Source organism: Alnus glutinosa, chromosome 13 (genome assembly GCF_958979055.1).
Source record: "Alnus glutinosa chromosome 13, dhAlnGlut1.1, whole genome shotgun sequence".
Classification (NCBI taxonomy): Eukaryota; Viridiplantae; Streptophyta; class Magnoliopsida; order Fagales; family Betulaceae; genus Alnus; species Alnus glutinosa.
Genome location: NC_084898.1, coordinates 3757392 through 3770908, shown reverse-complemented (window position 1 = coordinate 3770908; position 13517 = coordinate 3757392). Strand labels below are relative to the sequence as shown.

At 33.3% G+C, this 13517-nt stretch overlaps 1 protein-coding gene across 1 annotated transcript; it reads right to left on the bottom strand.

Annotated features, from left to right (window-relative positions):
- Positions 1–7853: 7853 nt before the first annotated feature.
- On the bottom strand, positions 7854–8801 carry LOC133854477 (protein P21-like). The gene has a single exon (XM_062290702.1). It carries the CDS (start codon positions 8756–8758, stop codon positions 8078–8080), a length of 681 nt encoding a protein of 226 aa, XP_062146686.1. The 5' UTR covers positions 8759–8801; the 3' UTR covers positions 7854–8077.
- Positions 8802–13517: the final 4716 nt, after the last annotated feature.

The following is a 13517-nucleotide window of genomic DNA, read 5'->3' as shown; positions in this document are numbered from 1 at the left end:
ATAGTCAAATTTGACTTTTTGGTTAAAACGAAGCCTCTGCTGGAGATGGCCTTAGCTAGTCAAGCTTTTGTTGGAAAATTTGACACTCTGTACGCCTTAGTGATCCACTAAAATTAATGGGAAAACCCCAATCTCAACCACCACAGTGATCCACTAAAATTTTCTTTAAGAAATGATTCTTTTGCATTTTTTTATGTCCCAGTTTGGGGTCTCCTCCCCACAAATATGAGAAGATTTTTTTTTTTTTTTTAGTGTTTATAAAAAGTGATTGATGTGATATAAAGTAAAAAGAATTCGTACGAAAAAGTAAAAAAAAATTGTATTGTATTGGATTTTTTTTATTTAAATAGTAATAAAAAATTATTAATGTTATATAAAAAGTGAAAAAAGTAAGAATGTTTTGAAGTTGATGTTTTTTTGGAAGAAGTGAAAAAAGTTTTACAGATTCAATGGTTGATTTAGAAAAGAGATTACAAATAATGTCCATGTAACATGTCTTATTTTCTTTTGGGGACCCTTGTTTTCTCTCTCCTAAAAAACTTTCATCTATCTGAAAAATTTTATGCAACAAAAGCCATGGCCGGTGTGCTTCCCTCCCCCTTCTTCCTTTTTCTCTTCTTCTTTCCCCCTTTGCTTCTACCTCTTTTGAGACCCATATCCTGCTAGAGTTTTTTCTAACCTTATCTGCATTTTCGGAGGTCATATCTACCTTTTCAAAAGCCCTGTATATATACCTCCTTGGATGCTTTGTTTCTCCTTTCCTTATTACCATCACAGTTTGCACCGGCCATCTCCCACTTTCACCATGTCTATTGCCCGTTTTATCAAGGATTTTGAATTGAATTTTTTAAAGCTAGATCTATCTTCCTCCACCAGATCCTACTCGACACGAGCCACTCCACCGTGTTTCTCATTGTCTTCCACCTCCGCCAATACCAGTCATGCCTCCTTCGAACCTCCATGCATCAGAGCGTGGCTTGCACACACCGGCGTGTGCTTGCTACATCTCTCCTCCTTCCCTTCCCCCACTACTGTTGATGGTTGTTTGCGGTGGCTCTCGCTTTGTTAACCTCTTCTACAGGCGTTGTTCCTTCACGCTCCGGCGCATGGTTTTCACTCGGGGATTCGGATATGGTTAAAAGGTATCGTAACGGTCATGCCCTATCCGTACCATGCTTAACCGCCTTAATTGGCGGCCTCGTTTCTTGGTCTTCATGCAAAAAATCAATAGGCCGGCCGCATCTTCATTTAATACATTTCCTTTTAATTTATGTTTTCTTTGGTGCTTTTTGTTGGGTTGTCCAATCTTAATTTGTTACTCTTTGTTGTAAATTTTTTTGCCTACTGTATGTACTTCAAAACAAAACAACAACCCAAAAAAAAAAAAAAAAAGGTCTCGTCATTCTGATCCTTTGTACTTCTAATCCTTTATATGTGCATAAAGTAATTCTAGGTGCATGACATTTCTAAACGATGTTTTTGGTCCCTCGTTAATACTTCTAGAATAAAGTCTCACTTATAGTCCTCTCAACACTTTAAATTTTTTCAACAAATTTTTCTTTAGATTGGGGGTTTTCAACCCAATCAATAAAATTTTATTTGTTTTAGCTTACGTGATTGTTACATTCATTTTTAAAAATACATGTAAAAAGCATATACTCTATTAAAAATATATATATATATATGAGAATTATATGTTTTAAGGCATAAATTAAAATTAAATACTTAGTGTGTTACACCATGATATAGGGTTATTGACCGGCAAAAATTAAATTTTTATCTTACAAATTTTTTGCAATAGTATTAATATACGTAATGATTAATTGAAATTGCCACGTAAAATACAAGGATGTTTATAATGCATGTCGGCCTGACTTGAACTGCTCCCAAGTCAACAAGTATTGGAGTCTTGCTAGCAAGAAGGCTAAGGTGTCTGAAAGAGAGAGCCACTCGTTAATGTGGACGAGAGCAAACTAGCTACCAAATCACATATATTATCCGTGTATTATTATTATTATTTTTTCTCGCTTGAATTTTCTCTTTCTTTTCAATGAATCGCATTGTCTTGACAATCTTAACATTTTTCATTCACTTTTCTTTCTTTATTGAATAATGCTCTGGATTACATCCGTTTATGATATTTATATTATATTGACTTACGTGACATATTTTAAATTGTTTATTCTTTTATTTTTTTTTAAATAATTAATATGAAAAACTATTTAAAATACGCAATTTTAACTGATGTAACATGAATATAATAAATAAATGTAAAGAGTAGTCCTACTCTTATTTCAATCTTTTCTTTTCTTTTAAAAAAGGATGAAACTTTCATTGATCAAACTTAATTCATTCTCTAGCTCAGCAAGGATTACATTCTGAATAATTGAAGGGCACTTCTTAATCTAAACATCATCTAACAATTATTGTGAGGTAGCTAGTTTAGCCAAACAATGAGAGGCTTTGTTAGCTTCCCGCCGTCTGATATGAGTAACCGGAAAAGATTGCAACCGACTGAGACCCAGCTTGGTATCGTCAATCAAATGTCCAAGACTACTCCAACATGACCGGGCCTTCTGCAATGCAGCAATGTCTACCGACAATGAATCCCCTTCAAGAATCACATTAGAAAGCCCCACATCAATATAATCAACACACACATATATATATATATACACACACACACCGCTGTCTCATTAATTTGGTGCAGTTCTTTTTTATTTTTGTTTATTTGCACTTAATTAGTAGGCTGTTTCAAAACTTATTGTTGAGTTGCTAAGTCATTTTTATGTGTTTGTTTCTATATATAATTTTAATTCGTCCCTTTCTCCTGTGCCCTTTTGTAATCTAAAAAAAAAAAAAAATCATGATGCAAGATCTTTTCTTCTCTGTGCATCTTGACATTTCATTTTCACATTCACAAGACCAAAAAACTATTAGATTTACCTATTGGTGCTGTTTTTGTTGTTAGCTAAAAGAGATATGTTAGCTGCACAATAATTTTGCACAACAATATTGATGTGCCAGCATTTTTATTTTTTTAAAAAAAAAATGTTGGACACATCAATATTATTAATTTATTGTGCATTGTTATGTAAGAGTTATGCAAATAACATATCTCTACCTAAAATGAGTATCTAATTTGAGAAAATTAAATCATCGGTCCTATGGTTGGCTTAAATTACAAATCGCTTTCTCTGGTATTAAAATTAATTCAGAAATCCCGGTGATTGGGTTAATTTATAAATCGCTTCCTGAAGTCAAATTCCGTTAAAAATTTCTTTCGACTTTGTTGTGTTTTGGTATCAGCTTTTTTGTTGCAATTGAAGGGTGCTAATGTTTGGTGTATTGCAACAGAGGAAGTTTTCTTTGCTAGTACTGTTGAGAAACTTTGGTTGTGCAGATTTTATTTGCCGGTAGATTTGGTTTGTTTGGGTGAACGTAATTGATGTAGCTGCTTTTATAGCCTACTGCTACATTATTAACAATTTTTTTATAGTTCTTCCTTTAGGAGGAGAATTTTTATATGGGCCAACAGAGAAATTTGCATTGGAGACATAAACGTAAAACAATTATTGGATATGTTCTGTGAAAAAATAAACTATCCAGATAAAATGATTGGAGGAGAATTTCAATTATTTTTAATTAAAAATAATTTTCACCGTTTATTTTTTTTATAGAACAATCTTTAATAATTAATTTTTTCAGTGGAGGCAAGCTAGACTCGGTGATAAAGAGGGGTTTGCAAGACTGAAAATTGTGAAATATACCTTGTATTCATGTTAAAAAAAAAAAAAATTATAAAAGAATAATTCTAAATAGCATATAAATGTCTATTAAGTGTCTATCAAATAATGAAGTAGTTTTTAAAATTACCATTGGGCGTGTGATTGATCAAATTGTGATTTTAAAATCCACCTCATTATTTAATGGACACTTTATGGACATTTATATGACATGTAAAATTACTCATTATAAAATAGTAACAAAGTTGAAAGAAATTTTTTCAATTCAAACTAATATATGTTCTTAATTTTAGCATGTAATTCTCACATGCTCCATTAAAAATGAGTAATTCTGCATATATATTAAGTGTCCGTAAAAAAGATTTCAAAAAAAAAAAAAGTGTCCATTAAAAAATGAGGTGGCTTTTAAAATCACTATTGAGAGTGTAATTGATCAAATAATGATTTTGATCAAATTGTGATTTTAAAAGTCATCTCATTTTTTTATGAACACTTGATGGTTACTTAATGTACATGTAGAATTACTAATTACGAGTAATTCTACATGTGCATTAAGTGTCCATAAAAAAATGAAGTGACTTTTAAAATCACCACTGAGGTGTAATTGATCAAATGATGATTTTGATCAAATGGTGATTTTAAAAGCCACATCATTATTTGATGGACACTTGATAAACATGTAGAATTACTCAAAAATTACACATACTCTAACTTAAATATTTGAAGAGTAATTCTAGATGTCATACCAATGTCCCTCTTGTGTCCATATAAAAATGAGGAGGCTTTTAAAATCACCATTTTATCAAAAATCAATTTTGATCCATCACAAGCTCAATGGTGATTTTAAAAGTCACCTCGTGTTTAAAGGGACACAAGATGGACATGGGTATGACATCTAGAATTACTCATATTTGAAAGACTGATATTCTAACATCTTATAATACGAATTCCTTATAAATATTTAAGGAAATGTTTGGTGTCCCACTCTCATCTCATCCTATCCCATCCTTGCCTACGTAGACTAATAATGTGAGAGATATTAGAAAGAGTGTACTAAGGTCCTAATTTTTTTAACAATATTATTGATTCACTTAAATAATAATAAAATAAAAGTGAGATGAAAGTGAGACATGCACCAAGCATATTCCAAATATTTATCCATCAAGGGTGACAAATTGCTCTTTAAGTTTTATTTGATACCCATGTTGATGTATGCTAGGAATTATTCTGATTCCCGATCTTTGAGATTTTTTGATTAGGACACCAGGCCACATCAGTTTTGACGAATAAAATGCGCGTATAGAATTCTTTCCTGATCTATTTTGCTTTCTTTTTTATTCCATGGGACCCATATTTTATTGAAAAAAAAAAATTACAAATATTGATTGCAAAATAGGTGTGCATTAATGCCAAGAATCTTGGCTTTTAGTACACAAGTCCTTGCTAAAAGCCAAAGTGACAGTCCATCCATTTAAAAAATAAATAAATACCCATACCATTTAAATTACCACATAATTATCAATGTGATTCTTAAATTATCAATTGTGTTAACATTTTCCTCTAAAATAAATAAATAAATACACATACCATTTAAATTACCACCTAATTATCAATGTGATTCTCAAATTATCAATTGTGGTAACGTTCTCCCCCTAAACTATCAAACAATATCAGTGTCTCACAATAAAAATTTTAATATCCTTCATAAGATTATAAAAATTCTTAAAATTATATAAAAACAAAACCAAAAAATATTTTAAAAAAATTAAAAATTAAAAAAATAAAGAAAAATAAAAAATAAAAACCATGGTTTTCCATTTTTTTGAATTGTTTTTTTAGATTTTGTTTTATATAATTTTTAGTTTGAGGCACCCCTTGGATTTTCATTTTTCTTCTTTTTTTAATTTTTTTTTTCAAGGAAAATGTTTTAAGGTTACCCCTGTGATATTGACACAGGCGAACCGTTAGTTTTTGGACAGAGAAGTTAACCGAAGTACTAATTCGATCATTTTTCAAAACTGAGATATCATCTATAATACAAATGAAAATTCAGAGATTAAAAAATAAAATTTTCAAAATTCAGGGACCAAATAAGTATTTAACCAAAGAATTATGTGCCTAGAAGTTTTGTTTCGGGCACATAATGTATGATGAAACGAAGGTTTCCTGGCACTTAAGTTATGTGCCAGGAAAAGTTGATATATCAGTATTCACGATGACATAATTGAGTATAGGGCAGGGGCGGACCCACTTGTATGGGTGAGGGGATGAATATCCATCCAAAAGTTTTAAAATTCCTCTTAAAATATATAATTTTATAAATTTGTTCCCCAAAATAACATTTTTTAAGGTTTTATATGTTTATATATTTTTTTATTAAGAGTGACACGTGTCATCATTCTATTAATGCTGGCTGGCGTGGCATGGCATACTAACAGAATCGATCAAGTGTTTTGATGGAATATGACTGCAGGGACTAAATTGTTATTTTGGCCTTCCCGAGGACCTCTTAATTATTTTTTATACTGCAATGAGTGATTTGTAATTTAGGCCTACCACAATGACTAATTTTACATTTTTCATTTATTTCTATAATACAGATTACTATGTTTTAGAGGTCACAACTTCCTCGAAATAACCATAACATCCCTACAAAATTAATGTGGCAGTTCACATGACACTTATCACGCTAGCGGTTAAAATATGTATAGACTGTCATAAATTTGTAAAATAATTTTAAAAAAAAACTTGTAGTACCATAAAGATTCCTTTACACGGAGCTAATTTTTTGCCCAGATAATTATTTTTTAAAAAAATCTATTAATTTTTCCCCAGATTAAGCAAAGGAGCCGGCTTAACATGACAATTCATTCTATAGTTAAACTAAGAAGGTGTCGGTCACCTCAAAATATCAAAATTTACCTTGTATTAGTAGAAATAAACTTTAACAATTAATATTTATTTTCAATACTTTTTTTCTTTTTCTTTTTTTTAAATGAGTCTCACATTCCATTCATTCAATAAAAAAATCTAGAGCAAAACGCTCAACACAAACAATGTCAATAATAAATTGGGGAGTTTCCTTCATATAAGCTTGTTCCATAAAAGAAAGCACTACATATAATCTATGAGTTACTTCATTTGCCTCTGTTCTGACATGTCCGGACAACTTTGAATTCTTCATATAAGAACTCACGTCAAACAACGGATATATATATATATTATGGAAGAAAACTTTATAAACCAAACACCAGAACTACAACACACCAGAGACTGGTAATTCAATCTACACAAAGGGCAAAGAAAGAAAACAACGTACAGCACCTTCTAAGCCCTCACAGCATGACACAAAAGCAGACTATTAATCTGTAGAAATTAAACAACCAAGGCAAAATACAAGCCCGAAACCACAAAGCCTAACAAGGCTACAGAACACACCAAAAACAAGCCAAACAACAGAAACTAAGGCTCTGTCTTCTTGTAATTCCCCTTCACAATAATTCGAGCTCGAACCTCCCATTTAATTAGATCCTGAAAATATTACTAAGAATGCTGAATTGTCGAGTTTATTTCTACTAATATAAGGTAAACTTTGGTATTTTGAGGTGACTGACACTTGGTTAGTTTAACTAACTATAGAATGAATTGTCAAGTGTTTTTTGGCAGTGATTAATTAAGCAGTCTCCACGTCAGATAATGCAACAGATATTCAAACACAACCAACAGCATCAAAACAGAGATAGCATTGATTTCAAACGTTAGTTTCATATGTATAGGTTAGATTTTATATATTCAAATTTTGTATTCAGTTTAGATAGAACGAACTCCAAGTATCAAGGAGTTTCAGTTTTGATTATACTCTATTTAAACCCACGTACATACTCAATAAAAATTATCAAATATTCAATCAATTCATTGAAATCTTACAGTGACGAATTGCCAAGTTCAAACGGCTGCTTAATTTGCTCGATCTGGGTAAAAACTAGATTTTTTTTTAAAAAAAAAAATGGGGAAAAAATTAGCTCTGTAAAGGTATCTTTTTGGTCGGTACGTAATAAAAGTTGGAAAATACTTGATTCATCATCAGCCACAAGAAATAGCGACATATTGAGAGAGTTGCAAACATGGTTCACCAATAATAAAACCGAATTACAAATAGACATATGAGCGTGATTTTATTGCAACCAATTACGTGAATACGTAATATGGCTTCTGCACACGTGTACGTACGTGTGCACACAAAGCCTTTAAGCTTTTATTACATCACACATTATTATATAATTTATATATTACTAGCTAGTAGCTAGTTTCCTTCCACTTGAAGTACTACCTCAAGGGCAGAAGACAACCTTGTAGTTAGTCCCTCCAGGGCACGTGACTAAGCTTGTTGGGTCATCTTGTGGGTAACTATAAGCATCAGGGCATCGAGCTTTAAAAAATCTGGAATAATCTGTAGGTTGACAGCTTCCAGAATTGCAGCAATATTCGTTGGTTTTGAAGACGGTACATGGATTGTTACAGCCGCCATCAGCCCTCAACGCACTGGGGCACTGCCCATTGATATCAGCAGTACATCTTCTACTACGGGTGGTGCACCCATTAGATGTGGGGCCAAATTCCATAGCAACATTAAACCCGTCAACAAGGGAGATATCAAAGTAGTCCAAATTGTTGGGTTGGTTTAGTGCAAATTCAGCAAGGGTGTTTGGGGCTGCACCATAGCCTTGGCATTGGAGAAGCCCGCCGCAGTCACCGGTCTGGCATCTGCCACGTCCGGAACCGTCGAAACTGCACCCTGTTCGAGGCCAAATGCGAGCTTGTGTAGTGCCAGCATTAACATCAAGGTTCCATGTTTGACCTCGATTAAGCTGCCTACCACCACCGGGCTTAGCCCCGGCCCAAACTGTGAAAGGACAGTTGTTTGTTATGTCAAATCTAGCTGCATGGGCTAGACCAAAGCAGAGAGTGATGAAAAGGGAGAAGAAAATGGATAGGCTTTTGGAGAGACTCATTTTGTGAAGCTTAGAGATACTGTGTAATCTCTTGTGGTTTGTGAGGGAGATGCGTGGGGGTTTATATGGGGTGAGCTTGGGGTGGTTATGGCCTTCTGGGAAGGTGCGTATAGTAGGTCCTACATGCCATTGTGTCTAGCTGGCGAAATTCTATTGGCTAGCTAGTGATCAGGCTTTTGTTAGAAAATTTGACGCACAGTACGTTTTATCTTTGGCTAGACTTGAAGATAAGAGTGATCAACAAATAGGAAAAACCAATCTCAGCCACCATAGTCATCCACTCAAATTTTCTTTTGGGGACCCTTGTTTTATCTCTCCTGAAAAACAATCTGCAACAAAAGCCATGGGAGTGCTTCCCTCCCCCTTCTCCTTTTTTCTCGATCTCCGACCTTCTCCTCCTTTTCTTCTTTGCTTCCACCTTTTTTGAGACCTTTATCTTAAAAGAGTTTTTTTTAGCCTTATTTGCTTCTTCGAAGGTCCTATCTGCCTTTTTGAAGGCCCTGTATATCTTCTCGGAGGCTTTGTTTCTTTTTTCCTTAGTACCATCACAGTTTGCACCGGCCATCTCCCTCCTTCACAGTGTCTACTGCCAGTTTTGTCAAGGATCTCGGATCGAATTTTTCGAAGCTAAATTTACCTTCCTCCGTGATGCCGGGCAGAACTAAGATTATTCTGACAGCGTATGATAGCAGCAGAAACTATGAATTGAATATAGAAAAGAGAATTTAGAAAGAGACAAAATAACAAATAGGGAAAAGACAACCCTTAATTGCCCCAAATAAGCAAACAGAGAAATAACTATGAAAGACTTAAAATTTAATTGATACTTCAAAACTTGATTACAAAAAATTACAGACATAACTTTATATAGGCAAAGTTTGAGTATTTTCCAAGTAGAATACTTGGAGAAAAAAAAAATACTAAACGTAACCGTAAACTTTGAGACAAGTTAAAATTCTTGTATAGAAAGTAAAATATATTATTCAAAAAATAATCTTCAAATATTTTGTATGATTCTTTCCATTCTTGGACTGATCTTATTCAATAAATAATATTCAAATCTTATGCCTAATTTTCTCCTGCATCACTCCGCCAGATCTTGCTCGATACGAGCCACTCCACCGTGTTCCTCGTCGTCTTCTGCCTCCGCTGATACTAGTCATGCCTCCTTCGGACCTCCATACATTGGAGCGTGGCTTGTACACGCCAAAGAGTGGATCTCACTCGCCATCACGTGGTGGCTACGTCTCTCCTCCTCGCTTTCCCTACTACTATTGTCGATGGCTCTCGCTCTATTGACCTCTTCTACAACTGTTGTTCCTTCACCATCTGGCGTGTGGTTTTCACGCGCCGACGTCTATCAACCTCACGAATTGCCTCTATTCCTCATATTTTCGTGGCCTTCCTCCGTTGTTGCTGGTCTGCTGTGATGGTTTTATTGTGTTGCCTCTGTTTTTTCTAGGCTTCTTGGTATTAATTATTATGTCTTTTTTTTTTTTTTTTTTTTCTTATTTTGCTCTGTAGTTGTTACTGTGCAGGTGTTCGGATAGGGTTGAAGGGTATTGCGAGAGTCATGCTCATATTTGAGTCTCATTCTCGAGTGGTTTAGGTAGGGTTGAAGGGTCTCGTAATGGTTATGACTCTATTCGCACAATGCTTAACCGCCTTAATTGGTGGCCTAGTTTCTTGGTCTTCGAGCCAAAAATCAATAGGACCACATCATTCATTTGATACATTATCTTTTAATTTATGTTTTTCCAGGCTAGGTGCTTCTTGTTGGATTGCTCGACCCTAGTTTATTATTCTTAGTTATAATTTTTCTTGTATTATGTACTTACAAAAAAAAAATGAGAAAAAAAGAACCCAATGACTTACGTCTTGTCGTTCCGATCCTTAGTTCTAATACTTTATATGTGCATAAAGTAATTCTAGGTCCATGACATTTGTGAACGATGTTTTTGGTCCCTAGTTAATACTTCTAGAATAAAGTTTCACTTATAATCATTTCAACACTTTAAATTTTTTTTAACTAATTTTTCTTTAGATGGGGAGTTTTCAAACCAATCTATAAAATTTATATATGTTTTAGATCACGTAATTGTTATATACTTTTTAAAAAATGCACATAAAAAACATATACTCTATTAAAAATATTTATAAGAATAATATGTTTTAAGGCATAAATTAAATACTTATCGAGTTAAGCACATGTAAAACCTTGACAGGTAAAAATTAAATTTTTAATTTTTATCTCACAATTCTCTTGCAGTAGTTATGACGTACATGATGGTTAATTGAAATTACCACGTAAAAATGCGAGGATGTTTAATTATGATGCATGTCGGCCTTGACTTGGACTGCTCCAAGTCAACAAGTGGAGTCTTGCTAGCAAGAAGGCTAAGGTGTCTGAAAGAGAGAGCCATTCATTCATGTGGACGAAAGCAAACTAGCTATATTCCAGATCACATAAATTATCCGTGTATTAATTTATTTTTATTTTATTTTATTTTATTTTTTTCTCTCTTTAATTTTCTCTTTCTTTTCAATGAGTCTCATTTTCTTGACAATCTTAACATTTTTCATTTACTTTTCTTTCTTTATTGAATAATGCTTTGGCTCATTCTGGCGGTACCAATTAGTTTTTAGATCAATCTTTATTTAAAAATTAAAAAAAATTAAAAGATAATGAACACTGTCACATCAGCCTAGTAATATTATAAAAGTGAAATCAGAAATAAGTATTTAGAATTAGTAAGTTGAACTAATCCTCCTTTAAATTTAATATAAAAGATTGAACCAATTTTATCCCGAGCAAAAGAAATTGATAAATAAATAAATAAAAATTGCTTTATTGCAGTGTATTAGATATTGTATACGTTGATTATAAATAGAAACCAGACCCAAAAGATTCAATTGGGCTGATTTACCAAAACTCACGTGTTATTGTAGGTCACTCTCCAGCTTTGCACACCATACAATACGCGTCTGGCATCTTTCTACCAATTGGCCATACCTGTTCTTATTCATCTCATCCTTCTACAATGCCTTCACTCAGTCGCGGAGCCAAAATTTTAGGTAGGGTCAAGAATTTTTTTTTTAATGAATAAAAAAATATTAAAGTTAAATAAAAATTAATTAAAAATTTTAACTAAATATCTTTTTTATAAATATGCTCTTCAAATGTTGTCTTTATCACTACGATGGTAATTAGAATTTTTTTTTCTTAAGCAAGGATTGGTTGTCAGATTTGCTAAATCTACTTCAATACGAGCTTATTTAAAATTTGATTGTAGTTCAATTGAATTATTGTTCTCCATAATCTCACACAACTACAATTATATATTTTATATAATTAAAATATGAAACAAAAATTATATATATTCATAAACACTTAAATATAAAAACAATTATAAAAAAAGCAATCTAAATATAAAAGAACAATAAATTGAGAAGAACAATTCAAATACAAAAGCTTAAATCTTAATCAATATGAAAGTTTATTACATACCTAACTGAAAGGTTGAGTTTTGTTTATAAATTAATTTGAACGTTGAACTTTGAAGGCTTATTTGAATGGTTGAATGCTTTGAGTTGGAAAAAAATACCTAAGAACAAATCCAAATTCTTCTACTGTTCTACGCAGCTATAAATAACAATAGAGCTGTCATTTGGATTTTGTTGGTACTTAATTGATAAGGAAGACTCAAGTTTGATTCTTTGTTCTTAGAGAATTCACAGCAGCTTCATTAAAGGGGGTATGTTCCTTAAGTTTTAGGAAAAATTTCAAGAAAGTTACAAAAACCCCTCCACAGCAGCTTCTCTAAAATTTTTGTTTCCCTAAAATTTTTTGTTTCACAAAATATAGTATCTCTCTCATACTTTATCTTCTTTTTCCTACTTTTAATTAAAGTAAAAGTAAAAAAATAATATTTTAATGATATAGAGAAAAATGAAGGGAAGCTGCTATGTGGTGTTTTTTGATAGGAAATAAAAATTAATTTTATTCCTTATATTTAGATAAGGGGTAATTACCTTTTCCCCCATGAACTAGCAAAAAATGCGCGACACCCCCATAAACTACCAACTCGGCCAACATAGAGCATTCAACTACCAAAGACAACCATTTTTTTTCCCTTCCGTCAGTTAGAGGGGTTAAAAGAAACAGTCAACGGGTCATGTGCCGTTTTACATGGGGGCATGTTGGAAGATAGTGGTAGTTCATGGGGGAAAAGAGGAAGAAAATGAGGGTATAACGGCGTGTGACGGTCACGTGACCTGTTGACCGTTTGTTTTAACCCATTTGACTGACGGAAGGGGGGAAAAGGGTTGTCTTTGATAGTTGAATGCTCTATTTTGGTCGAGTTAATAGTTCATGAGGGCATCGCGTATTTTTTGATAGTTCACAAGAGAAAAGGTAATTACCCCTTTAGATAAAATAGTTGAGAAACCACTAGAAATGCTCTTAATTCTCAAAGGAAACTCTAGGTTCTAATCCAAATGGGGGATAACCTGTAACGTTGAGAATGGTATGACATTCCCCCTTTAGATGACAGTAAATATAGGTCTATAGCCGTAACTCTAGATTGTTTTGTTTTGTCCAAGCCAATCCGTCCGAAAATTTCTGATCAAGGCTTGTTTGAAAATCTCCCCACGCACTCTCCCCCCCCCCCCCCCCCCCCCCCCCCCCAACCCTTGGTTCACTGTGCACAAGGACAGTGCACAGTGCGCAAGACAGCTTTGACACGGTTTTTACCCTTTT